The 26,825-nt window shown below is 45.1% G+C and overlaps 11 protein-coding genes across 11 annotated transcripts; 4 read left to right on the forward strand and 7 right to left on the reverse strand.

Annotated features, from left to right (window-relative positions):
• Positions 1-113: 113 nt before the first annotated feature.
• TOT_010000084 (uncharacterized protein) lies at positions 114-8,696 on the reverse strand (the record flags this gene model as incomplete). The annotated part of the gene is made up of 6 exons (XM_009690622.1): positions 114-598; positions 682-1,152; positions 1,349-1,987; positions 2,174-2,774; positions 2,875-5,759; positions 5,828-8,696. The coding sequence occupies 6 exons, from the start codon at positions 8,694-8,696 to the stop codon at positions 114-116; spliced, it is 7,950 nt and encodes a 2,649-aa protein (XP_009688917.1).
• Positions 8,697-9,246: 550 nt separating this feature from the next.
• TOT_010000085 (cytochrome C oxidase subunit 2a) lies at positions 9,247-10,056 on the reverse strand (the record flags this gene model as incomplete). The annotated part of the gene is made up of 1 exon (XM_009690623.1): positions 9,247-10,056. One exon carries the CDS (start codon positions 10,054-10,056, stop codon positions 9,247-9,249), a length of 810 nt encoding a protein of 269 aa, XP_009688918.1.
• A 448-nt stretch (positions 10,057-10,504) lies between these two features.
• Positions 10,505-10,963, forward strand: TOT_010000086 (uncharacterized protein; the record flags this gene model as incomplete). The annotated part of the gene is made up of 1 exon (XM_009690624.1): positions 10,505-10,963. One exon carries the CDS (start codon positions 10,505-10,507, stop codon positions 10,961-10,963), a length of 459 nt encoding a protein of 152 aa, XP_009688919.1.
• Positions 10,964-11,102: 139 nt separating this feature from the next.
• Positions 11,103-12,212, reverse strand: TOT_010000087 (conserved hypothetical protein; the record flags this gene model as incomplete). The annotated part of the gene is made up of 1 exon (XM_009690625.1): positions 11,103-12,212. The coding sequence occupies one exon, from the start codon at positions 12,210-12,212 to the stop codon at positions 11,103-11,105; it is 1,110 nt and encodes a 369-aa protein (XP_009688920.1).
• Positions 12,213-12,470: 258 nt separating this feature from the next.
• Positions 12,471-13,384, reverse strand: TOT_010000088 (conserved hypothetical protein; the record flags this gene model as incomplete). Its single annotated transcript, XM_009690626.1, has 5 exons — positions 12,471-12,647; positions 12,746-12,799; positions 12,831-13,141; positions 13,173-13,230; positions 13,265-13,384. 5 exons carry the CDS (start codon positions 13,382-13,384, stop codon positions 12,471-12,473), a joined length of 720 nt encoding a protein of 239 aa, XP_009688921.1.
• Positions 13,385-13,470: 86 nt separating this feature from the next.
• Positions 13,471-14,380, reverse strand: TOT_010000089 (conserved hypothetical protein; the record flags this gene model as incomplete). Its single annotated transcript, XM_009690627.1, has 8 exons — positions 13,471-13,579; positions 13,607-13,694; positions 13,806-13,850; positions 13,882-13,914; positions 13,947-13,991; positions 14,021-14,083; positions 14,190-14,253; positions 14,285-14,380. The coding sequence occupies 8 exons, from the start codon at positions 14,378-14,380 to the stop codon at positions 13,471-13,473; spliced, it is 543 nt and encodes a 180-aa protein (XP_009688922.1).
• A 54-nt stretch (positions 14,381-14,434) lies between these two features.
• TOT_010001209 (heat shock protein 70) lies at positions 14,435-16,531 on the reverse strand (the record flags this gene model as incomplete). Its single annotated transcript, XM_009690628.1, has 1 exon — positions 14,435-16,531. The coding sequence occupies one exon, from the start codon at positions 16,529-16,531 to the stop codon at positions 14,435-14,437; it is 2,097 nt and encodes a 698-aa protein (XP_009688923.1).
• Positions 16,532-16,890: 359 nt separating this feature from the next.
• TOT_010000091 (protein transport protein sec24-like) lies at positions 16,891-21,470 on the reverse strand (the record flags this gene model as incomplete). Its single annotated transcript, XM_009690629.1, has 11 exons — positions 16,891-17,282; positions 17,712-18,074; positions 18,563-18,676; positions 18,937-19,191; positions 19,224-19,530; positions 19,720-19,788; positions 19,843-20,037; positions 20,112-20,476; positions 20,595-20,828; positions 20,911-21,066; positions 21,182-21,470. 11 exons carry the CDS (start codon positions 21,468-21,470, stop codon positions 16,891-16,893), a joined length of 2,739 nt encoding a protein of 912 aa, XP_009688924.1.
• A 633-nt stretch (positions 21,471-22,103) lies between these two features.
• TOT_010000092 (uncharacterized protein) lies at positions 22,104-24,254 on the forward strand (the record flags this gene model as incomplete). Its single annotated transcript, XM_009690630.1, has 1 exon — positions 22,104-24,254. One exon carries the CDS (start codon positions 22,104-22,106, stop codon positions 24,252-24,254), a length of 2,151 nt encoding a protein of 716 aa, XP_009688925.1.
• A 443-nt stretch (positions 24,255-24,697) lies between these two features.
• Positions 24,698-25,840, forward strand: TOT_010000093 (fructose-bisphosphate aldolase 2; the record flags this gene model as incomplete). The annotated part of the gene is made up of 1 exon (XM_009690631.1): positions 24,698-25,840. The coding sequence occupies one exon, from the start codon at positions 24,698-24,700 to the stop codon at positions 25,838-25,840; it is 1,143 nt and encodes a 380-aa protein (XP_009688926.1).
• Positions 25,841-25,989: 149 nt separating this feature from the next.
• Positions 25,990-26,688, forward strand: TOT_010000094 (uncharacterized protein; the record flags this gene model as incomplete). Its single annotated transcript, XM_009690632.1, has 3 exons — positions 25,990-26,100; positions 26,171-26,445; positions 26,541-26,688. The coding sequence occupies 3 exons, from the start codon at positions 25,990-25,992 to the stop codon at positions 26,686-26,688; spliced, it is 534 nt and encodes a 177-aa protein (XP_009688927.1).
• Positions 26,689-26,825: the final 137 nt, after the last annotated feature.

A 26,825-nucleotide genomic window follows, 5' to 3' on the forward strand; every position in this document is an offset into this window, starting at 1 on the left:
GCACTTCTTAGTATACTCAGTCTGTGTGTAAATATGTTCAGTAACAGGCACTATCACTGCGTGTAAATGCCTATAATATATGCTAAGGTGTAAAATTGAATGTGTATTGTACACTAGTTGTATGAGGCTGCGTCACGCCATTGGATGAACGCCTCGGCCACAAGTTCGCGGTCCTTGTTGCTCTTGAACACCATGGGAAGGGCGAATCCCTGCGGGTACTCGTCAGTTGCCGAGCCCAGGAGCACGAGCGTGTTTTGGTTTGTTATTCTCTTGTAGTCCTTCTCGTTGGCCTTGATCAGAAGGTCGTGTTTAAGTCCTCTCGATATGTTGCGCACTCTCATGAAGGCTATCTTGTTTTTTTCCTGAGTCGGATCAAAGATCCACTCGAGGTTTGACAGGTCCTGGCTTGCTCTCCATGTGTGCTCAAATTCCTTTCCTTTCTTCGGCTTCTTCTTTGTGCTATCTGTTGTTGGTACTACGAGTTGGAATTTTCCTCCCGTTCTCAAAAATTCCTTCATTGACTCTGCCAAGTCGTGCACTCCGTTCGGGTATGGATCCACGTTCCAGTCGCTTATTGCCAAATCGAATTTATGTATTTCTAAACGGTTTATTAATCATCAATTGTGTACTGACTACTGCTATCGGGTGCTAACTGCCACTTATAAAAACACGTATTGTTACCTTTTGATGGAATTTCACTGTCGCCCACTAGTTCCAGGAGCTTCGAGCACCTGGCCTTCAGTTGCTTGTCTGATATCACGTGCGACAGGTCTCTGTATTTCTTCAGGACTTCCTTGGTCACTATGTTCGACCTCAGGTCCAGAGGGTAGTTCAGACTCGCCTCCAGCGCCGACACTGCCAGAAGACTCAGACTTGCGTTTCCCTGGCAGAAGCTCGTGACGAAGCTGCACAGTATGTTCGAGAACCCGTTCAGCGCCAGCTCCTCTCCGCAGAGTCCGCATGACATGAAGTAGACGCAGATCGAAATTACTGACGACTGCAGCCTTGACATTTTGACGCACGATTCCAGCTTCGCTACGTGGCAGCTGAACTTGATGATGTCGATGATGTTGTTCACGTTCATTCCAATGTTCTCCCAGCCCATGTCCTCGTCCGAATCGCTTCCCATAACAGTACTGGCATCGTCAGTGGCTAAGTGATTATTATTTATAATTGTTACCAGTTATTCTAATTACTAGTTATGTTGTCAATAATCGTTACTAGGTACTAGCCATATTTTATAGAACTGTTGATAGTTATGTCGCTAAGAACTAATGCTTAATATGTTGTGGTTAACAAGAACTGCCGCACGCTAAGCGTGGATTAAATAGGTATTTGCATTTCTCACCTTGTGGGAGCGGAGTCTTCTGGGCTCCTCCGGACACGTATCCGCTAGTCTTCGCGTACGGGTCTGTGTAGTACAGCATGCCCAGCACTACGCGGATTGACTCCACCAGGACGCTGCTCTGGTCCTTCATTCTGTTGCTACATTTGATCAGCGTGTCGAGGCCGTCCTGCGAGCAGAGCAGGTACACCATCTCTGGGCTCTGGATCAGCCTCCTCAGGCAGCGCAAACTGCTTATGAGCACGTCGTTGATCTCCGTCGCCTGCGTCAGTATCTCCAGGAGGAAGGAGAATATGTCAATCTCCAGCAACTTGACAGTGCCGTTGTCGAACGCCAGGTGGCTGAACAGGTGTATTCCCGTTACTATCACTTCCAAATCGTAGTTCATCTTCCTCATGTTCTTCACTGCTGCGAATATTCCGTCGAGGTCTATGAATTTGACGCAGTTGTCCTTGCTTCTGCAAAGGTTGTTCAGTATGTCGAGAGTCAGGAACACCAGCTTCGGGTCTCCGACGTCCAGGTTGAGTAGCAGCACCAGGTCCTCCATGAACACTCCGAACTTCTTCATGTAGTCCTGGTTTTTCTCCACCACCAGGTTACTCAGGCAGTTCAATCCCACTCTCACCAGTTGCATGTCATAGTCTACTCAATTATTATACAAGGGTATCTAAGTTCTAGTATTGTAGCGATATTTTTATTATATAAGAAATGGTTGTGTATTATGACATATAAAACAGCGGTTGTGTGCAATGGTATCTGTTTATATAGATATGGTTCTGACTACATTCTCTATCGTTATAACTAAATGCGTTAATAGGCGTAACGTACTTGCAGTGTGTGTGACCTTGGTCAGCCACTTCTTGTATGCCGTTTCCATTTGCGCCTCAACAAAGTATTGCAGATTCTTTGCAAACAGGCCCAGATTTGACACCGCCTTGAACAGCGACTCCATGCACCTCAAACCCGTTGCGTCAGTTGCGCTTACGAAGTTCAACAGGCACTCTACCAGTGCTGCTGGTGTTCCGTTTTTGCCGTATATCTCCTTCAGCCTGTCATTCTTGTACAGCACGTTGCACAGCAGGATCGACGCTCCGTTGATTACTTCGTAGCTCGACTTGAAGTTGACGAACGCGTCCAGGTTCAACTGTGGTCCCTTCATTGCCATGAACTTGTCCGATGCCGGCTTGTAGTCCACGCAAATGTTCGCCAGCGCCAGGCAACAGTTGGTCACTATTGCGTTGCTGCTTCCCATCTTTATGTATCTTTCGAGCAACTCAATGATTTTATCCAGCAGCAGTATGTTGACGATTTCCTCCTTTATCTCCAGTATGATTGCCATGCTTCCTATAAGGAACAGTGCGTCCGGTATCATTGCCTCGTTAAGATTGCTGATTCCTGTCGCTGACACTTGTGTTGACTTCTTTTGTTCCTAAATTATTTAAATTAGTCTTTCGATCATTCACCAAATGCTTACGATGACTATCTACACTCCCAATTTGATAACTAAATAACTTGCTTAGGCTAATTACCTTCGTTGATATAAGCTCTGAGAATATTTTGTTTACTCTTGACACCAGCTTGCACTTCATCATCAGCTGTACGTTCTCTTCTGAAACCACCTTTCTCAGGCTGCGGAACACCTGCCTCAGTATCTTCTGATTCGAGTACTTGCCCTGCTCGTACAGGCTCCACACGTCCATCAGGCTCGGTATTACGTTCGTCTTCAGGTACACCTTCCTGTTTACTGCCGTCAGGTCCACCAGGAGCATCGTGTTGAAGAGCACGTTTTCGTAGGCCAGATTTTCAGTCTTCTCATCTGCTCCCGAGCCCGTTGTCACCAGCCTTCTCTGGTACACCTTCACTAGGAAGTGGTCTACTGTTGACACGAGCTCCTTGTTTGACACGAATTGCAAAAGCTGGTCCTTCGTCTTACAGCACGTGCACATCGACTGCACCAGCGAGTCCAGCATCAGCAGGTCCGTCTGCTTACCCATTGCTGATATCATCACTGCTGTCAGCGCCGTCTTTGCCATGACCTCAGGGTTTTCGGCGCACTTCGACCACAGGTCCACGCATTTGCACCCGAACCCGAAGTCCTTCGCTTCCGCCTCTGATCCCTTGAGCACTCTAGAGTTATACTTCGACAGTGATTCCAGGACGAACTTGTAATCTTCCATCAGCAGCACGTCCTTCAGCGTTACCGGTGAGTAGTTTGTCGGCTCCGCCTCCGACGACCCATCTACTCCGAGCAACTCCTGCAGGTTCTCGTACACTGTTTGGCACGTCTTCTTTTTCGGGAGGTCCTTGTTCATCAGGTCCAGCAGCGTCTTCACCAGTTCCGGACTTAGTTTCTTTACTGTTTCCAGGTACTTAATAAGGTACTCTACGCTGTGCAGTATTCTTCCCACGCCCTTAACTTGCGCTCCTGTTACCAGCCCTGTCAGCAGCAAGTCCACTACTTCCTTGTCCGTTGTCAGCAGCTCCTCGTTTGTTTTAAGCAGCCTTGGCAGCAGGTCCTTCAGCACCAGCACTGCCTTCAGAGGGTCTCTGGTCATGGAGTCGTTAATTCCTGTCAGCAGTTCTATCAGCTCCTCTCTCGACAGCGGCTTGTTGTTAAACAGTAGCTTCTCGAACATGTCTATTAGGCTGCGCACTCCTCCCATCTTCTCCAGTGTTCCCAACAGGTCTGATACTGCTGCGTTCAACACGAACAGTGCGTATGGCACCGGCTTCACGTTTTCCATTCCGTTTGCCTCGAACAGCAAGAGCATATTCACTACTCTGTCTCCTGTCATTTGACCTTCAAGGTACCCGTTAGAGAACGCCGAGTTAAAGTATTGAAGGTAGTAGCTGTACCTGTTTTCGGCACTCTTCTTTTGTTCTGGTGTTTCTGACTGTGATGTTTTTGGGGTAATTTTGCATAGGCGTTCGCAAGTCTCCAGGCTGCTGGCTACCTCCTTTTTATCCAACTCAGTGCTGGCGCTCACCAGGTTTGACAGCAGCTTCAGTCCCAGTATCACCAGTGCGTCGTTAGCCTTGTTCGCCATCATCGTGTTCGTCACCAGCTCCACTGGTCCTCCCACGTTACTCAGCACTATGCTCACTCCGGTCAGCACTGTATTCGGACTCGATTCCGGCACCACCGCTGCGTTCGACAGGTATAGCAGATATTCCAGCACGTTCGACACCAGCTCTGCGTTCTCCTGGTACCTCTCCAGGACCTGTACTGTCTTCACCATCAGCCCTTCTGACTCTGCCAGCATCGTTTCTGCTGTGTACTTGTTGTACACGCAGGCCGTGAAGACTCTGAATGCGTGCGTCAGGAACTTTGCGTTGCTGTAGCCGTACTCCGTCTTCACCAGCGACGCTATTGTCGACATGTTGCTCGTGCTGGTCACTGCCCATGCTCCGAACGAGTCCTCGTGATCTTCGAAGGCTGAGTCGCAGAGCTTTCTTGACACGCAGCTCGTGCTGAAGACCAGGTTGCTGTTATCTGCCAGGTACGACACGCACTGGTTCAGACTCGTCAGGAACGGCTCCGTGTGCTTCAGCGCCTCTCCTCTGTTCTTCAGGCTGCTACTCAGGTACATGGACAGGAGCAGGCACAGCTTATCCACTTTCTGGCCCATGTTCTCCTCCTTCGTCTCCACGATCTTGATTACGTTCCTCATCATTGCGCTTATTTGCACCTCCGCTCCCAGGAAGCCGAACAGCACTCCTCCGAGCTTCGTCACCGTGTCGTTTTCGAAGTGCAGCATCATCACGCTCGAAATGCTTTCCACTACGCTCGTGCCCTTGAACACCTCCTTGTTGGAGTCGTCCAGCAGCTGCACCAGGAGCGTCAGCAGCGCGACTACTGCATCCGCGTCTCCCTTGTTCGTCGTGAGCGCCTTAGACACCACTTCCAGGAACTTCCTCAGGTCCGTCAATCTCTTAAGCGTCAGCTTCTTATCGAAGTACGAGATCAGGCTGCACACCTTCGCGACTGCTTCCGGGTTATTGTAGCACACGTCCAGCAGCGTGAACAGGTTCGGCAGCACCTTCGTGTTGTTGTCAAAGTACTCGATAAGCGGCTGGTACTTTGTACTCAGGAGCTCGTCGAGTGCTGTGAGCGACGTGAGCACTGAGCTAAAGTCGCTTGCTGAGTGGTCCAGGTTGTTGACCAGGTAGTTCGAGAACTTCAGGAAGTCCGAGTTGTTGAGCAGCTTGTCCACCTTTCCTGGGCTTGCGCACAGTGCGCCCAGACACTTGCACATCGAGGACACGATGTTCGGGCTGTTCAGCACCTTCGTGAAGCAGGTTGAGAGCTTCGCCAGGAGGTCCTCCTTGAAGGCCACGTCAATGTTCGCCACGTCGTGCTTGAACAGCGTCACCAGGGCGTCCAGAGAGTTTACCACTCCATCTTCGAAGACTCCTGCACATGTAATTAGGTTTTATACAAATATTAAGTAATCAGTGTTAGCTAATATCAATAGTGCTTACCCTTCTGGTTACTTGCTGAAGTCGCAAACAGCGTCAGGAAGAATGAGACGAAGTTATTCTTCGTTGCGTACACCAGACCTATTCTGCTGTTCAGCATGTTCGTTCCCGCCAGCGACAGCTCCAGGAGCGTCTGCTCGAACAAGTTCTCTCCTCCCGAGTTGAACAGTGCGCTGTTTTTGAGCGTGAAATTGAAGGCCTCCATCAGCGGCGGCGCCATGTTCAGCTTCACTGCCACCTTGACTGCGTCCTTCGACACCAGGAGCTGGTTTATTGACACTAGGCACGTGTGCACACCCTCGTAGTCCTTGTCGTTAACGTAGTTGGTCAGGTCCTTCAACAGCTGGTCAAGCTCCGTTTCCAGTGCGTCTGCTGGCATCAGGAGCGATATTAGTGATCCTACCATTGCTCTCAGCTTCTTGCTCTTCGTGTGCATCCTGTTCACCACTCTCAGCAGCTGGAAGCAGTTGCACTTCTTCAGGACCTCGAGGACTTCCTCGTCCAGCTGCGAGCACTTGTAGATCAGCCCTATTCCCAGGAGCTGCAAGTTTAGGTACATCGGCACGCTGCTCAGGTAATTAACGATTCCTGCGAGGCATGCTGTCGTCAGGAGCGCTACTATGCACAACTTCTCTGCCTGCTCGATCAGCTTATTCAGAGCCTCCAGCAGCGACGCCTGGGCTTGGCGCACGTCCTGGTGTCTCTTCATCACTCTGTTTATGCTTTCCACTGCTTGGTGCATCTCCTCCTCTTCGTACTGCCTCTCCATTCCGCACAGGGTTACCATTGCTCCTGTGCAGTGAAGCAGGAAGTTGTCCTCTGTCGGCTCCAGGTCAATAACCTTTTTCACCTGCGGCAGACACGCCAACTCGCTCACTGTCAGCAGCATCTCCTGCATGCTTTCTCTGTTTTCGCACACTACTACGCAGGAGAGTGCTGCTTTTGTCAGATTCGTTCTCTGCTTCACCCATTCTCCTCCCTTGTTCACGTCCACCCACTCCGTTACTGCCTTCATCACGTTCGTCAGGACGTTGTACTTCGAAAGGTGCGGGCGCAGTCTCGATATTTTGTGCAGCCCTGTCAGTGCTGCCAGTGCCTTGAATGTGTCTTCTGGGTCCTGCACTGAGTTCGGCAGCACCTTCAGCAGCTGCTGCGCGTACTTTTCCACGTCCTTTTCCGTCAGGAGCACCTCCAGGATCTTCACTGAGAGCTCTATCACTGCCTCGTTGTCCTTGTAGTGCAGCATCAGCTCCAGGATCACGTCTGCCACCAGGTAGTCCCCCGTCGTCAGGTATTGGCTTGCGTTGGTAGTTGCTGAGAAGACTGACAGGAGATTCAGCACCTCCAAGCAGTACTTCGGGTCCTTGTAGTTTTCCGCCAGAGAATAGGTTATCCCCTGCAGGCCTCCGTACTCTGAAACCAGCTTCAGGTTTTCCACGAAGCGGCTAAATCTGTTCAGTATCGAGACCACGTTGAACTGGTACGGCAGGTTCGACGTGTGGTACTGGCAGCATGTGCTCAGTATCTCCAGCACCTTGTTCTGCACGAAGATCATCTCCAGCTCCGAGTATTGGCTCGACGCTGATAGGAACTCCACCAGTGATGCTGACACCGTCTGATCTTCCGACAGCTGGTACAGTATTGGAAGCGCCACTGAGACTGCATTGCCGAACGAGTTCGGCTCGTACTTCAGCAGTTGCAAAAGCGCAGACGATATTCCGCACACTGCTCTAGGGTGCGCCGAACTCTGCGAAAGCGCGTTGACCAGGACATCTAGGCCCTTGCTTGATAACACCTGCTTACCGTACTCCGTGCTGCTTGCTGATATTGATGCGAGCATGCGCGACGCTCCAAACAACACCTCCACGATCTGCTCTCCATTCGTGCTCAGCTTGGCTGCGCTATTTTTCACTAGGTTCACTAATATTGGAATAACTCCTCCCTTCGCGAGTGTGTCCGGGATCGTTGAAATGTATGACAGGCACCTCAGTGTGTTGACTGCCACTTTGTACTCAGGTGCTTCGTACTGGCTCTTTTCCAGGACTGAAAGGCTGTTGCTCAGCTTCGTCGTGTCCACTACTGATTTAATAACGTCGCTTGCTCTGCTCAAAACCAGGTTCGAATCCTTGCTTGCTTCTATCAGCATGATCACTCCCTCGAGGTTCGGCTGCTCGATCAGGTTAAGTTGTGAGAGCGACTTCAACACTCTGAAGCAATTTTCCACCAGCGGCAAGGTTCCCGTGTTGTCTGCTGCTACGAACTTGTTGCACATGTCCAGCAGTGACTGCACTCCCTGATTTGTCTTCAGTGCTACGCTAACTTCATTTCCCTGGGACAGGTTTGCCAGGCACAGCACCAGCCTGTTTGCCACTGGGAGCGTCTTCACGCTCCCCAACGACGCACACAGGTGTGGAACAAACTCTACTCCTTTGTTTGACAGGACGTTTAGTGACGATACGTTTTCCAGGAACTTGAAACAGTTGTCCAGGACGTCCTCGTCGTTCGGGTTCGTTTCAAGAATCTTCTCCACCACCTTCGGGCCTCCGTCAGTAACCAGCTTTTTCACCACCGACGGGTCATCCTTGTACTCCACGCATCCCTCTGACATTGCTGCCATGATGATGCTCGAGCACAGAATCAGGTCCTCGTCGTCTCCAAAGTTCTGTACTGCGCTCAGTATTCCTGTTACCACGTTTCTGTTCATTGCGTCCACTGCGTTTTCCATGTACAACTGCAGTGACGGGTTACACAGGTCTGAGAGCGACCTCAGTCCGAAGACGAGCATTTTTTTGAACTTTTGGTGCTCGATGATGCTGGACACTGCGTTTGCTACGCCGCTATCTGGCGCTCTTCGCATCCTTCCTACCGCCATTTTATGTTTTACCGATGTTTATATTTATTAAATTAGTCTGGGTTTGCGTGTTTTCAGTCAATTAAGTTGACAGTTGAATGTTTTTATTCCTTCTTAGTGTGTGCTTGCCTCCACCGGCTGTATGGAGTTTAAATTGACGAGTATTCCGTGAAAATCCTCAAATATTGTTCATTAATTTTTACTTTACTTACGTACTTTACACCTTTGAATATTTAATAAAATTTTCCCGAATATTCGTTCTCTATACTATACACATACAATTACATTTACTTGTGAATCCTGTGATAAGATTCAACTTTAAACATAGATAATTTATACTTAAAAATTACATTAATATTAATGTGAAGATAAAACAATTTGTGTGTTAAGGGCTAGCTATAGAACACGCTTGCCACATTGACACGACATTGTGCCTTACATAACCTTTTAAAATCATCTTGAAATTTTCCTTATTTTGCACACATTGTTTAAATAAATTACATAAAATATAAGTGAAATTAAAAGGCAAAAAATTACTCTGAAATTCCAAAACTTTCACCTCCAATGCTTGTCATTCCGCTGGTGGAGATTCAACTTCGTATACCCAGTACCACTGATGTCCTATTACTTTTACTGTCATTGTTGTGTACACTGCTTCGTCCATCATGTAGAGCATTGTATAGCATGGCAAGGCCAGGCTGAATATAATGAACGTTGGTATCCAGAAAAAGCAGAACTCCGCCCTCAGGATGTACGAGTGGTTCGACCATGTCAGGAACTTCCTTCTATGGTACAGCGGCACATTTGTTTGTTCTAGTCCGAACAGCTCCTCCATCGGTCTCGTTTCCACTCCCATGATCATCGCCTCTCCGTTGACTATTGTTCTCTTCTGCTTCGGCACGTCTGTGTATGCGTCGTACCAGTGAAACCCGTCAGTTGCGTACTTTTCGTTAAATCTTCCGTCCTCCTTCAGGTGTCCTCTGGGATCTCCGTGTTGGTGTCTGACGAAGTTGTACATTCCCGTGGGCTTTCCGAATTCAATTGATGGCAAATCGTCTGGTGGGCCCACTGGTTTCGGCAATCCAGCTCCTTTATATTTCCCCTGTGAAAAGGTTTCACTGATGTGACTAAAATGCTTTCCTTTACTTAAATCTGCAGACACACTTCCTTCTGATTTATCGGACTTTAATTCATTTACTCCCTTTTCGGCTGAAAATAATGAACGTGAGGTTGTAATAAATCTTGTACTTTGTGAAAATTTACTGCAAAATAGCCCTGGTTGAGGTTGGGGTGTAATGTTACCCTTTGGGAAATTATTTTTGAATAAAACGTTGAAGGAAGATCGATATATAAATTTGGAAAGCCTGGAAGTCGAAGCCATAGTTCCCGTGTATCGTATAACCTGAGGTATTGATTATTACGATAATTCAAAATATTAAAATTTATAACCCATTTAGAAGGGAAACATAGGCTACTTTTTTAAATGAACAATGTGTATATACTTTAATTGTTGATTTGAGTCAAATGCTTAAAACGAAATAAAAGGGACCAAGATCTAAATGTCTACCTTTAATTTATGTGTATGCTCAATCCCTACAAAATAACGGTTAATGAGGTTGTAGTTAGGAATCATCCTTTCTTCCAGTACTGTGCACACATTACATAAAATTTTTGTAAAATATGAGAGCCATGGCCTTTTGTCCACTTTAGGTCAGTTTATTTTTGATTAAAGTTTCTGATCGGTAAAGAATCTGAATACTCATTCTATTTATTCAAACTGAATTCACCGGTCCATGTTTACTTCATTGGTAATGTTTTGATTTAATGAAATGAGATGTCAAGCCGTTTTAACTCGTTGCTCCAATGTGATTTTTATTCCTGTCAGTTTTAAGGCTACCTTGTGTTTACCAAGGCTCTATTTGTCCCTAAAGGTTATGAGTTTGAACGGATATCGCCAAGGATGCTGTAAGACCGTGGACTCTATTTCTTACGGATTTGACAGAAATTTACTCCAGGATGTTAACTTTGCCTTGACGAGGCACCTATCGTATTCAGCTTCCAGGGCTACCAAGAGCAAGGTCACCTGGGACGACCATGAGGATATTTCTGAGCTGTTGTTTGAGAAACATAAGACACTCAACCCTCTGAGCCTGAGGTTCACGGACCTACATGAAATGGTCAAGGAGGTGGTCAGGAGCAGCTACGCTCTTGACATTTCTGGCGAGTGCTCCGAGGGCGCCCTCGAGAGGATTCAGATGAGCTGGTTGGAACTCTATGAGCAGGATTAGTATGTAAATGAATAGTGGTTACTTAACAGATAATTTGTTATGAAGAGATTACTGATTTAATGAAATTGGTCTGCATTTTACAGAATATAATACTTATTATACAATTGTTTGTTTTGACCGTGCTTTCTGCATTTGTTGATTAGTGGAATGTGTAGAGCATCATTAATATTCCTGGTAACAAGAGTGAGTTTGTCAGGAATGAGCTTTTTTTGCCGTCCTTGACCTCCTTTACGACCACACTTTTATCGTCACCTTCTTTTCTCAATTTGGCCCCTTTTTCTTCTGGAGTCCCCCTTCTGAACTCGTGTTTCTTCTCATCGCCCTTTGCTGGAACAGTTATCTCGTCGAGCTCGGACATTGGATGTGCGTCTTCTCCCAAGTCCTTGGTTGGCTTTACTGTTTTTGCTGGGCCTGTTATCTTGTCGAGCTCGGACATAGGATGTGCGTCTTCTCCCAAGTCCTTGGTTGGCTTTACTGTTTTTGCTGGGCCTGTTATCTTGTCGAGCTCGGACATAGGATGTGCGTCTTCTCCCAAGTCCTTGGTTGGCTTTACTGTTTTTGCTGGAACAGTTATCTTGTCGAGCTCAGACATTGGATCTGCGTGCTCAGACTCGTCTCTTGGGGGGATGACCAACACTATGTCATTTAGTTCGTTTACCTCCAGCTCCTCGGGGAGGTCCTTGGATTCTTCAAGAGGGAAGTGTGGTCTTGGGCGTTTGTCGGTGATGAGTTTGAGTCTGTTGAGCGGCGGCTTTGCTATTACGAGGCTTGACTCCGCTGGGTCGAACTCCTCGTCGGTTTCGTAGCCCTTGTCTGCGTAGTTGAGGTCGTAGGTTCTCTTCACGAAATCCCAAAAGACCTTTCTGTTTATCTCAAGCCATTTCGTGCCAACCTTCCTCAGGTAGGCCTCCTTAGTGTTGTACTCAGACAAGTGGTCTCCTGTTTTGAGTACGAGCCCCAGCTTCAGTCCGAGTGTCTTTCCATCCTTGAAATAGACCTTGGCGTAGGAGCACTTGTAGTTGCTGTCGTCTCCCCAAACTACAAAGTTTCCTTCCAATACGCTGTCGAACCCGTCCGAGTGCTTGGATGCGAATAATTTGACTTCTCTGGAGTCTTGTACATTTTTATCCTTCAAGGTGTGTAGGTCAACGTAGTCTGCCGATAATTCCTTGGCTGTAAAGTCGAGGCGTTGTGCTTTTGCTAGAAGAAATGCTTCTACGGAAAATAGTAATACTGTTGCGAACTTCATTTGGTAATAGTGCTGTTGTGAAATTATAAAGTGAATAAAACTATCCTTGTACTTCTTCCCACTGGTTAGTACAGCAGTACAGCTTTTGCACTTGTCTACAATTCGGGGTTCCTTTTCAGGCCGATATGGGCCCTTTTGACCCCTTAAAATTATTAATATATATTTATCTTTAAATTTTATCATATTATCTAGTTATTCATGGGTTTTTGCGTAATCCAATTTACGGTGTGTGGCGGAGGAATGAAGTACTGTTTTGGACTACGTTATTATGAATATGAACATCATCAGCATTGTGAGTCCTATCATTGATGCTGCCATGATTATTAGCTGCATCAGGGATAGATGTGACGACCTCACCAGTTTCGAGGATTCCATCGCCACATGTGTAACTGTGTCTAGCTGCTTCTCCTGTTCTCCCGTGAATTTCAGCAAAGCCTGAATTTAAAATTCATTTGCACTAAATTATGTTTAATTATTATCAATTATTGCCCAGAATGGCCCCAGTGATGCATATGTGTTTGTCTAAATGCTACCTTGTTGTCCTTGACGATTATATCCCGGTACCTCATTGCCTTCGATTTCATGGTCTAATTTTGTTTTTTGGTTTTAAAAACTTACATCTGCTAGTTGTGCCATTTCTCCCTTGATTTGCTCCTGAAAACTCTCGTTTTTGTTTGTTTCCCTCCTCCTTGTGTTTTTCTCCGATGTGTCCCGGTCTTCTGCCCATTCTTCTATTAATTTATCAAACTCCTCGTTTGATATCTTCAGATGACTACCGTATGAGCTGTAATCCTCATCCTTCGATGCTTTATCATCTATTAGATATAAGTCTCCGTAAATTGAGGATGTTTCATTCAATATTGCTAAGCCTTCCAGTATCTTCACTGTTTCCTTTGCTGTATTTATGCGATCTTTTATTTCGTCTAAATCTGCTTAATATTTTAACGATAGCAAACTAACCTTGAGTGGATACGCTCTTTTCGCACTGTTTTAGCATGGAATCCATTGTATTGAAGCACTAAAAATTATTTTTATTTGTTTTAGTAAGGTACGTGTTTTATGTTAATAATTTGGAGGAGGTCCTTTAATTCCACTGATCTGTTCACGATTTTCTCCTCCACGGACTCGAGGAATTTAATAAGATCAATTAACAGTGCTCTACTTCCATCCATAATATTTTATAAACTTCAGTTATGTTAAAATATGAAACAAGTAAAATATGCAATGACATTATGGGTGTTGCACACCATACTAAACTTTAGTGTTTTTTTAGTCTGGGTCCAACTTCGATGCGTTCCACGTTGTTACGAAACAGCTCCAGGTCCTTTCTCCGCATCAAAACCCAGGTTACGGAGGCGATAAAAAAACTAAACTTTATTGAAACGCGAACTTACATGTCCAGGCAGTTAAGTCCCACGGTTGAGAGGAAGTAAGGGGACTTCAGGTGTCTACACCTGCTTGCTGCCATAACCTTAAAGAATCCTAAAGATCGCCCATTATTTATGGAATTTAGGTAGCTAAATGATCGTTCACAGATATGTGTGTGTATGGTACGTGTTATGTATACATTTGCCTATGTGTCCCTATGCCTACCTGTGAGCGGCATTAAGGCTGACAGTATTGCAAAAATGATGACTCCTGTTTACATTTATTTGCAGTCAAACTGAACCTGATACTGAGAGTAGGTCGGCCTGGTCGTTGTCTGAGCGTTCGGTGTAAAATTGACCGACTTACCCTTGATTGTGTTGAAACTCACTCTCTGGAGTATTTGCGATAATACTAAAAGTTATGTGTGAGTATGTTCTTACTTTTCACTGGAATCCCGAGTGACGTGGACACACACGCCACTGATCCGAAGAGCAAAATCGTGGCTACAGTTGTAAGGTGTTAATTCAGGAATAAAAATTAAGTTACTTTATATTTGTGCGTTTATAATACGTCTGGAAGGGCGAAAAACTCTTTTTTTTGGGTTCGTACCTGCACACGTTGCGTTGTAGTTAATCAGGCTCCTTTCGCAGGAAAGCTGCGTCAACTTGAAGGTCTGAGCATATGTTTCTGCGCGGCAAACTAACTGTGAGTATGTGGAAAAAGGATAGGAGTATAGTCGACGCCCAGGTCAAAATCATCCCCTTGAGCACGAACTCGTCTATGAAATCCGGTTTCTTCATGATTCACCGCGCGCGGTTCTAAATTTTACGTATGTGTAGTTTTTACTCAAAATATTACTCTTTATAAAACTGGTTGTTCGCCATGTGAGGTGGCATCATGTTCGGCATCACCATCTGCGGAGGCATCATGCCTGGCGGAATGCTGAAGCCTTTCGGTCCCGGCTGGAGCTGTACTCCCTTGCCTGCGCCCACTGGCAGGTTCTGCATTCCCGGGGGCATCCCGGGCACCATGTTTGGAGCCATGTTTGGGGGCATATTAGGAGGCATGTTTGGCTGCATATTCGGCGGCATAGTTGGCGGCATGTTTGGCCGAAGACTCGGTGACAGACTCGGCGGCATGCCTCCGGGCACGCTCCTGTGCATCGGCTGCACGCCGGGGAACATCGGCATCCCTGGCGGCACGTTGAAGGGCCGCTTCGCCTGGGCCGCGCCCGCCATCATCTCCTTCATCCTCTCGTCCGGGTTAAAGGCGCCGAAGTTCTGCACGAACGGCGCGAATCCGGGCATCATGGGCGCCTGCTTCGGCGGAGTGTCCGAGTTCTGGAAGCTCTGCAGCGTGTCGTAGACCTTGTTCAGCACTGCGTCCTGCTCCGGCTCCTGCTTCGACATCTTCGGGGACATCGGCGGCGGCGTTCCCAGGTCGAAGTGCAGGTAGCTCACTGCCTCCATCAGCGTCTCTCTGAATACACCCGGCAGGTATTCGAGCAGGCTGTCTCCTGCCAGCGCCGCTCTGAAGTCGAGCGCCGTTACGATGTTCGCCAGGTTTTTCTGGTTCGAGGCCACGTCTGCGTACTCCATTGCCTTCTTCAGGAACAAGTCCTCCTCTTCTCCCTCGTTAACGGTTTCCCCTTCGTTGTGGATCGGCCCTGTGTTAAATGATGAGAATGTGAAGTAGTTGTTTCCTCCCGTTGTTCTTGAGGCTGTTCTGTATGACGCCATTAACTTTTCTATTTGGTCTCTCTTCATAAACAGTGTCTTAAGGCTACTGTAGTTCCTCGTCACCACCAGCTCCGGCTTCGTCTTCTTCTTTCCTCTCTTCCTTGACCTTGGCGTGTTATTTTCCTCTTCTTCTGCCTTTATCATTGTCGACAGCTTGATGTACGTTTCGTCTAAGCTATATTCGTGGCACTTTTTCGTCTCGCTCCACAGCACCTCCAGCACTTGTTTAAATCTTTCTATCAGCACTTCTACTATTTCATCCTCGTTTACGTATGTAAATGGTCTTTTTACTTCTTCTTTTTCTTCAGCCTCTCTACTATTGTTACTATTTTCTTTAATTCCGTTTAATTCTTTTTTACTTAGTAAATTTACTTCCCCCTTCTTTTCAAAGTTAACTCTATCTGTGTATAGATCGTTGATTCTATCCAGTTCCTGGTTTAGTATCTTTTTTATTTCTTCTCTCAGCTGTTCGTTCAGGTCGATCTTCTCATCTCTTGATGAGTTATCGTTCAGGAACGTTTCCATGTTCTTCGGCGACACTGATGTTTTCGTCATTTTCGCTTTAATCATTGCGTTTCTCACGTATGGTGGTGACTTCTGTGCCATTCTCTGCATCATTTGTGCGTACATCATTGGGTTCATGTTCTGCATTCCTGGCATTACTGGCACTGGTCTCATACTTTTTGGCATTGGCTGTCCTTGTTGGTGTCCCTTCGGTCCGTATGTTCCTGGTCTCATCATCATCGGCATCATTTGCGCCATTTTCGGGCTTAGTGTTTGCATTCCGTGCTGTGTTTGCATTTTATTTGGTGGTACTGGCATTCCTGGTTGTGGCATTGTCATGTGTGTCATTTGTGGCGGCATTTGGCTCATTTGCTGTGCCAGTTGATGTGCCATTTGCTGTTGGTATGGTGTAATCATGTAGTTCTGGTTATTTGGCATGATTTTCTGCGGGTTTCCCATTCTCATCATCTGACCTGGTGGCCATATTGGTCTAGGTACCCATTTTCCCATTACTTTTCCGTATGGGTGGCTTTCTCCCTTTTGCATTTGTGCTTTTGCTTTGGGCGTAATGAATTCATCTTCCAGGTATCTTCTATTTGTTGGTTTTGGGTTTGTTATTCCTTGTAGTTTCTGTAGCCTTCCCCTTGTCATCAGGCCTGGCATGGAATCTGGGTTTTCCTTTTCCTTTTCTCCTTCCTTATCTTCCATTTTATTTTACATTATTTTGTATTACTATTTTACTATCGATTACTTTTTTTTTTATTTACTTCTCCTCTTAGATCTCAACGTCACCACACAATATTTTTACTTTTATCATCACTTTCACTATTTTTATTTACTATTTTATTTTCTTATTCACCTAGTTTACACATTTGTATACCATATATATTCGTATCTTAAGATAATAAATTTACAAACTAGTAATTGTTTGTGTGTTGATTTCTCTTTACACCTTCAACTTTTATTCTTCTTTCTTTCCTTTTGTTTTTATTACTAGTTTTTTTAATTTCTTCTTCTTTCTTTTCCACAATTTTCCTACTCGCTACCTTTAGAATCGTTTAAATACATCATCGATTCAGTTGTATTGTTGATCTTGGCTGTACTGAGTTAAAGAATTCTTGGAATGTCACCATCATTCCTTGTGTTTTATCTTGTATTAGGTTTGCGTAGAACAGTCCGTCTGCTTCGTTTTGCTTCAGCACCATCAGTGGCACGTATGGTGGCAGTCTTTCTCTCAGTGTTTCCAGTGCCATTCTCAGCTTATGTGCGTTTGGTGTCGACATTTGTTCCAGTGCGTGTGGCACCAGTGCTACGTTCAACTGTTCAAATGATGGCACATCGAATGTTGCTTGCATGAAGTTATTTGGCACATTTTTTCCCACCCACAGCAGCACGTACTCTCCGTTGAACAGCAGGTAACAGCACTCCTGGACAAGTGACTCCAGTGCCAGTGGCAAGCCTACATCCATTTTTAACAAATAGATATATAATTTAATCGGTTATTAGTTGCTAATTTTCCTTTCTTATTTGTCTTCACTAACTACTGTTTCTAGTTACTAATTATTTGTTCTTTTTGTAATATCCTTATATTCACTAATTAGTTAGTTATACTTAATCTAATGGGTTACTAATTAACTGCTTCTAAGTTACTAATTAACTGCTTCTAAGTTACTAATCAACTGCTTCTATGTTACTAATCAACTGCTTCTAAGTTACTAATCAACTGCTTCTAAGTTACTAATCAACTGCTACTATGTTGCTAAGTTACTGCTTCTATGTTACTAATCAACTGCTTCTAAGTTACTAATCAACTGCTTCTAAGTTACTAATCAACTGCTTCTAAGTTACTAATCAACTGCTACTATGTTGATAAGTTACTGCTACTAACCTTGCAGGAGCAATTCTTGCGAGTTCAACTCGTTGGTTAGGTTATACAGCTGCGGGTACGCGTACAGTATCACTTGGTCTATTTTACAGCTTCTAAACTTCGTGCTCAGGTACACTCTCAGGTCGTGGTTGTGTTCTTCCGTGAAGAGTGCGCTTTTAAGCAATCCTAACACGTACAACGCCAACACTCTTACTGCGTCTGCTGTTGAGCCCAGTATGCTCATGCTACTCGTCACTCTTGAGCAACTTCCCGTCAGGTAACTTCTTGCATCCACCAACTTTCCGCTTGTATAGTTAACTTTGATCGCTCCCAATAACATATTGTATACCAACGCTTCAACATTAACACTATTCAACACAGTACCTATTTTATTTGTTATTTTTTTAATTCGTAATTTGACTGCTAGTTTATTTATCATTTGGTAATTTGGCTACTAGTTTATTTATCATTTGGTAATTTGGCTACTAGTTTATTTATCATTTGGTAATTTGGCTACTAGTTTATTTATCATTTGGTAATTTGGCTACTAATTTATTTATCATTTGGTAATTTGGCTACTAGTTTATTTATCATTTGGTAATTTGGCTACTAGTTTATTTATCATTTGGTAATTTGGCTACTAGTTTATTTATCATTTGGTAATTTGGCTACTAGTTTATTTATCATTTGGTAATTTGGCTACTAGTTTATTTATCATTTGGTAATTTGGCTACTAGTTTATTTATCATTTGGTAATTTGGCTACTAGTTTATTTATCATTTGGTAATTTGGCTACTAGTTTGTTTTTTAATTCGTAATTTGGGTGCTAGTTTGTTTAAATATTCACATATTTCTACTCCTTATATTCTTACCTAGATCATTTGAGACTGGAATTGCTGTGTTAAACACACGTATTCTGCGTTCTCCGTAACTATTTGTGTGTAACAAGGCTGTTTGTATGTACATGACCTTTTTGGTCGCGGCTGCTACATAATCATCAGTTGTTAGTTATTATTTGTTATTGGTTGTTAATATTTGTTATTCGTCGTTAATTATTTGTTAATTATTTGTTAATTATTTGTTAATATTTGTTATTATCTGCTAGTTATCTGTGATTCGCATATATCTGTACATCGATATTCCAACACATATATATATATATATGTATAATGGTATTCTAAGTCGCAGTTGACTCAATATACTAATTATCTGTGCATCTTATATTTATTCTTCCGCCTACCATTACTGTTTGTCGTTCCGCTCGATGCATCTGGCGCAAATGTTATTGTGTACGTGTGATCTTCTGACGTCGTCGGCAGCACCATCAGGTCACTTCCTCTCAGGAAGCAGTTTCCGAACCAGTTGGTCACCTTCCACCCCTTGCTCAGCCTTATTCTCATTACGCTCTCCCAGACTGTTGTTCTTTTGACGAGGTGTCTCAGCTCTTCCACCAACTTCCGATTTTCACTGTGATGCTTATATGGGTAATAGTATATGTTTCCTACATCGTTTTTACTTTTTTCTTCATCTTACCTGATGTCAGTGTTGCAAAGAACCTTAGTTTTTCCAGGTTTAGTTGCTGTGGTGTACACACAAACAGGTCTAATGACGTCTGTGTTTGCGACATTGTTGCGCTGAAGTCCTTACACTTTTCCACTGGCTGTACCTTCGTCACTGGCTTCTTGTTCAGGTTCAACACTGTGCTCGTCTGCGGCTCTGTTGCTGCCTTCTGTGCTGCTGTCATTGAGAAGTCTCCGTACATGCACGGCGAGGATGTAAACACTACCAACTTCCCTCCCACGTGCTTCATTGCGTAGTGTGCGCTTCTAATTGCACTTCCCTGTATTGGATTATTGTACCACTAGTGGCAGTATGTCTAATTATTATACTCTAATTGCAGTGTTGTCAGCTGTCAATTCTGGTACTAATAACTGTGTACCTAATTATTGTACTAATAACTGTGTACTTATTTAGCCATACTACTATCACCATGTTAGTCATCTAAATATACTATTAACTACGTTGTTACCATTGAGGATCCATTCACTGTCGTTTCCTTCCACAATAGTGGAAGCGCCTCCAATAGTTTAAGCAACTCCTAAAGATTTGTTTACTTCCATCCAATGTGCCTAGCTACTATGTAGAACCTTACTTGTGACGAATCTTCCAGGTTTACCACGATGTCTCCTGGCAGCGGCAGGAACAAATCTTCCAGGTCCGATACTATCAGCAGTTGAAAGTTATCCATTCCTTGCGAGATTTGATAAAAATGCACTGAGGTGTCGAACGTCATGATTCCTACCATCGTTCTATCTTCCGTTCCGAACCCTCCCTCCAGTATCAGTTCCTACTCATTTTATTAGTCCATGTTCACGTCCTCGGTGATTCCATATGGTCCAAGGTTCCTTTTCGCAAACTTACTTTGATTGTCTTACACACCATCTCCACCATTCTCGAGTTAACTGCGTTCGCTGACACGTCGATAAGGAACAGGTACACTGGCGGCTGCGGCGGCCTCACTGTGTAGTCTGCTGATGCTATGTACTCCACTACTCCGCACTTAAGCTCGTAGTCCACTTCGCTGTTTCCTGCGCTGTGGTTGCTTCCGTAGAAGTGGTTGAATGCTGACAAATACTTTCCCTGCAGCTCGTTCGACGTTTCACACAGGTTACACAGCCAGAACCTCTTCGACGGGTCCGTGCGCACAAACGGGTTGATGTACGCTCTGCACGACTTACATCTCGTGATTGGCTCACTCCCGTAGTTCAGCAACGGCACGTCTTCCACTACGTTTACATTAGTTTGTTGCCATGTACACTAATTAACTACTGTATTTGGACTAAATCGCCCTTCCGGTTCCCGCAAACCAACAAGCAGTGTGAAATAACTAGATACGTGTGTTACCTTGGTTCAATGGCGCTATTGTGTATGACAGTGTCAAGTTTGACTTTTGGTACAGTTGATCCGTCGCTGGCAGCGTCTCCACTGACAGCGATACGAAGTTTTTAGTGGTATTCATGAGCACCACTGAATCCAACGCGCTGTCGTCCGGCTTAAATCCCACTGTCGTCGCTGCCAGATTTTCGTGGAACACTTGTCCGGCTGCCGTCTTCGTCACAGGTCTCGTCGTTCCTGGTCCTATTAAATTGTCAATTTTATGTAATCTGATTAAACGCTTGTAATTTTATTTGTGTTTTCCTTTAATTTTAACTACTCTTACCTGGAACTTGCTGGCCCAGTTCATCCATCTTCGGCGGAGGCACTGGTTCTGAGAATGCTGGTGGGACTTGTGCGCTGTAATCCAAGCTCGCTGTAAAGTGTACGCTCGGCGGGTTTGCGTACCCGCTTCCGGGCGCTCCTGCCCTGTTGACCACTGCTGAAAGTCATTATTAGTCATACATCCTTGACGTGCTTGTGTGATTTAACGAAATAATATTTGTGTATGTGTTAACTATTGCATATCTATTGGCTTGTATTTTGCTGTATTTTACCTGGTTGAGCTGCGCCCATAGGCGGCGGCGGTGGCGGAGGCCCCTGTGATGCGCTAGGTGGATAAAATTGACCTAAAATAATATTTTTTCGTGCTACTTTACCTAGAGGTGCTGGATTCATTGGTTGTCCGTAGTTTCCTGGTGGATAGGGTAAACTTTGAGCTGCTTGCGAATGAGGAGGAGCTGTATTCGCAAAGGGGCTTTGGTGAACCTGATTCTGAGAGTTTGGAAACGGGTTGGTCGCTCTGCCTGTGTAGCCAGGCCTATCGTTGGGTCTGTTTGACGTCATTTTGCTAATAACTTCCGGTTAAATTGTACTCTCCGACTGCGAGTTTAAATATGTTCCGATCTAAACACAATCGAGTTTACCACATATAATAAGTTTACCAAATCTACAGGTACATTTACAAATTTCTGATAAATTGTAGATGTTGAAAAACAAATAAATATTTATACTTAGGTGGTACCATGTAATTGCCTCACTCAATCTTCTACTGATCCCCAGTGTGTTAATGAATTATTATAATTCTTTATTTAATATTCTTGTATAAAACTGTCACATTTTTATTTTAAAAGTAGAAATATTGTAGTTTGTTTGAATTTAAGTTTATTATAGCTATTTATTTTTTATTATATAGTTTATTTTCTATTTAATTAAATTCCACTTTTTTTGATTTTTATCAGTGTATATATTCTTAAATTCTATTAATAAATTTATATCTGATGCCGATCTGAGTCTGTCTTTTTTATTATTGTACCCCTTCCAAGCTTACCACACATTCAGTTTGATGCAAAGTATTCATGTTTTGTTCATTTGTATATTACGTTTAATTCTTCTGTTTCTTTATATATATTGAATTATGTATTATAGTGTAGAATATATTGTAAATGTGAGTGATTCCTATCTTGAGATGGATCAACCATGAAGGTGGAGGTTTCCAAGTCGATGCGACCTCCCCTGAATTTGGGTTTGAAAATTGACGACCCTGGGGATGACAAGTTAATTGATATTGTTAGGTTGATTGACGGTTTGGGGTTTTCCTTCGTTGTTTTGAACTTAAACAGCTTGGCCTCCAGATCGGAACCGGCTGGCCATAATCCCTCGGAAGAACACTCAGAACCCGGGATTTTCAGCTCTGATGGAAGCATAGATGTTTTTAAAAACTTCAGTCCCCTAGGAAGGAGCGATTTGGCCCTATCAAACGAGATCTGGACCCAGAGAGTCGTCTCCTTCATAAAAACAAACAGCTTCGACACCCTCAAGACGCAAATTGAGTGGTCTTGTTACGTGTCCGCACACGCTATCTTGATCGACTTGGAGGCGATTTTGGCCCTCAACGACTCAGACCTCATTTCGGAGACTGGCACGCCCATGGATGTCCTGGACAGGCTGGTCCACTTTTGTCAAATGGTCTCCTCGTACCTGAGCCGCGGGACTCCTACGACCATTTGGCTATCCATGGACTTCTGCAGCCAGTCCTGGAACACCTGGTACATGGTGTACGAGCTCTGCGGCTTCAGCGACAAGCTCAAGGCGTGCCTGAAGCTGATGCCTGTGGAGACCGAGATTGGGATGTGGCGGGCCGAGCCTGTGAAGTGCGTGATGGTGTCCAGCAGCTGCTTCTCCAGCTCCGGTACCAGGGTGAAGATGGACAAGAACATATCAGACTACCTGGTTTTTTTCATGAGTCGCAACCTCAAGGTCATAGTTGACTCCGATTTGGACTACCTGGATCTGGTCAACGACCCTGCCCAGGACTCGGGTCGGATGGCTCCCGAAGCGGAAATGTCGGTGGACTCGCAGATCGGCATAAAGGACATTCTGGGGAGTATTAGGAAAATATACGCGAGGCTAGGGCCGCTGACTGTGCAGGAGCACTACGGTCGGGGCTACGAGGACGTGCTGCAGCTCCCGCTTCAGCCCTTGAGGGACAACCTGGACTCAGTCACGTACAACGAGTTTGAAAAGTGCTCGTTCAAGTACAACGCGTACAACACTGCAATCAACGCGTTCCTGGGCAAGTGCGGCACCTCTTTAAAAACCGGGGAGACTTATCTGAACGAACCCGAAGACAGAGCTGACCTGAGCGGCTCCATGGAGTGCAGTCGGCCGAGCGCCGACGATCGGGTTCACTACATTGTGTACGTCGTGGGCGCTGGGAGGGGCCCACTGGTCGACATAACCCTGGAGCTGTTCAGGCTCAACGGCATAACCAATTTCACGGTCTACGTCATTGACAAAAACCCGTACACGATGATAACCCTCAAGGACAAAATGCGCAGGAAAACCTGGTCCAACGTGAAGCTCATATGCACAGATATGCGCTACATAAAGGACGTCGTTAGGAACAGCGGCACCTTCAGAGCCGAGGGCACTAGGGAGGACGTCGTCCTGGTCGTCAGCGAGCTGTTGGGCCCCTTCGGCGACAACGAGCTGGCCCCCGAGTGCCTCTACGGCTTCGAGAGGAACTTTGGGCCCTCGGACCGAATTCAGTTCATTCCCGAAAGCTACACCTCGTTCGTGATGCCCCTCCACGCTCCTCAAATTTGGGCCAAGATCAAGAGCTTTTACAACTCGAAGAACTTCCACATGCCGTACACAGTGTTCTTGAGGTCCTGCTGCTCGGCCGCAACCGAGTTCATGGAGTGCTTCACCTTCGAGCACCCGGGGCCGGGGCTCAGGGGCGACTGCGAGGGCCGGGGCTCAGACGGCGCGGACCCCTGCGAGAGGCCCAGTCCCTCGGAGAACTACCTCGAGCGCTACCGCGTGATCAAGTTCGTCGCGGCCAACGACTGCTACGTCCACGGGTTCGGAGCATACTTCAAGTGCACGCTCTTCGACGACGTCCAGATTTCAATTCTCCCTGAGGACACCGAGAACATCAAAAGCTGGTTTCCCATGTTCTTTCCCATTGAGATCCCCTTCTTCGTTAAGAAATCGCAGGTCATTGCACTTCACGTCTGGAGGAAAACCGACCCGCTCAGGGTCTGGTACGAATGGGCCTTCACTACTCCGACCACCACAGCAATACACAACGTTAACGGATTCTCATTTAGCATCTCAAAAGGTTGATTTTGGTGCCCTATGCATACGTGTGTCTTTATGTTTTACGTAAGTATCTAACTGATTATGTGCAGTGACTGGATTTCGTGTTAGTAGCCCTAGAAATATATAAGTGTGTAAATTTAAGTGGTATCGACGTAAGATATGAGTGAATAAAGTGGTGATTTGAGAGTCTCTGAAATTATGTTTCTTAGGATGGAAAAGAAAATATGGAATCACCCGACTTAATTGAAACCATTAGATTCATTTACGACCGATAGTTGTACTTATAGTATAAAATTAATTTAACAAGCGCAAAATGGTATTTTTAATACATGTTTTATGTAAAAATGTGTTTGGGTTAACGTAGTTTACTGATCTCGTAAATATTGTATGATATTCATTAATAATTGAATTAGCTACCATTTTAGTATTTTTTATTTGTTTTATTCATTAAACTGACAACTGTGTAGATGAAGTATCAGAAGGAGTTAATTGAGACTGCCAATAGGTTGGTGGCTGATGGCAAGGGGATTTTGGCAGCCGACGAATCTAACAACACAATCAAGAAAAGATTCGATGCTGTGGGAGTTGAAAACACTGAAGCGAACAGAGCAAAATACAGATCCCTCCTGTTTAACGCACCGGGGCTCACCAAGTACATTTCAGGTGTGATATGCTTCGAGGAAACCCTGGGCCAGAAGGACACCGTCAGCGGTAAGACCCTCTCGGAAACACTCAAGGAAAAGGGGCTTATCATTGGAATAAAGGTGGACAAGGGGCTGTTTGAGTTACCGGTAGTTGGAGAGACTATTACGAAGGGGTTCGATGACCTATTTGAACGCAGCTCAAGATTCTACGAGATGGGAGCGCGCTTCGCAAAGTGGAGGAACGTGTTGACAATAGATACTGCCAAAGGTCTGCCTTCTAGACGTGCAATTACTATGAACGCCTGGAACCTGGCGAGGTACGCCCTGGTGTGTCAAGCGGCTGGCCTTGTCCCTGTGGTGGAGCCCGAAGTGCTCATGGACGGAACTCACACGGTGGAGGAGTGCGAAGATGTCACGAGGAGGGTGCTGATGGACGTGTTCAGGGCACTCAACGAGTACAACGTCCTCCTCGAAGGAATGCTGCTTAAGGTTAACATGGTGGTGCCGGGAGCAGAAAGTGCGAGTGCAACCGACATGAGCAAGGTGGGAAGCCTGACAGCCTCCTGCCTGCTGAAAACGGTGCCCGCAGTGGTCCCAGGAGTCGTGTTTCTCTCGGGAGGACAGAGCGAGAAGAACGCAACGAGGAACCTGAACGACATCAACAAGTTTATTCAAACCGTGAACAATTACTCGAAACGTGAATTGACCGAAAGTGGACACGAGTGTGCGAGCAAGCTGTGGAAGCTATCGTTCTCGTACGGCAGAGCCCTCCAGAGCAGTTGCCTGAAGGCCTGGAACGGAAAGGACGAAAACGTCGAGAGCGCACAAAAAGTATTGCTGATGATGGCCAGGAACAACTGGCTGGCCGCACAGGGTAAGCTGACGGTGGATCACGAAAACGAGTTGGATCAACTGACGAAGGATTTATCCAAAGCCAGTTTGTACGAGAAGGACTACAAATACTAAATGTACTATACGTGTGTAGACAAATACTCGAGTAAAATAGTATATGTTGTGTAACGGGTGTCAGTTGTGCCCCGGAAGCACGGCGTGTTGTGGTGTACGCCTATAATACATTTCTCACATTATATTTTGGAAAAAAGTGTATAATTAAAATGACCACGGCAGAAGAGGACCCTGGGAGACTTAGCTCAGATGCTAACACTCCGCGCCTAGAGAACCTATCAATACAGGATCTCAACCTGATGATTCTGAAGCTGGAAGAGGTAAAAACGCAAATTTAACCCTAATTAATCTAACAAGTGCCTAAAAGAAATTTTTAACAACATATATCAGGAAGTAAATGAACTGCAAAGCCTAGTTAATGCTTTGACCATCGCAACTGAGAGATTCCAGGAATCCAAAAAGGCCTTGACTGAACTTGAGAAGAAAAATAAGGAAGTTCAAGTGCCCCTCACGTCACTAGTCTACGTGCCAGGTAAATTCTTAAATTGGTCGAAAAACATGAAACTTATAGGCGAATTGTCGAACCCAGATAAGGTGTTGGTATCGGTAGGAACAGGATACTACATAGAAATGGATCTCAAAAAGGCAGACGACTACTATGATAGGTAATTGGATATTGTGTATTACAAATAAGTGGTTTAATGTATGATAGTGTTACTGTCGGATAAAGTGATACTTGGCCTAATAAATAAAAATTTAGGAGAATTCGCACCGTCGAGGAACAGATGTGTAAGCTTCAAGTAATACTATCGGGGAAGGCTAAGCAAATAAATCAAACTTATTCGTACTTGGATCAGAAATTGTCGATGTTGAGGAGCGCTCAACTAGCGTCTCAATCAGCCACTTAAATTTATAAACCAAGACAAAGTAGCGTTACTCGCTATTTAAAAATAAAATATTTGATTTAATTAAAAATTTTTATGGTAAATTCCAGAGTAAACACAATGATTCCTGGATGCACAATAATTTTAAACAGATCGTAAAA

This window comes from Theileria orientalis, chromosome 1 (genome assembly GCF_000740895.1).
Source record: "Theileria orientalis strain Shintoku DNA, chromosome 1, complete genome".
NCBI lineage: Eukaryota > Apicomplexa > Aconoidasida > Piroplasmida > Theileriidae > Theileria > Theileria orientalis.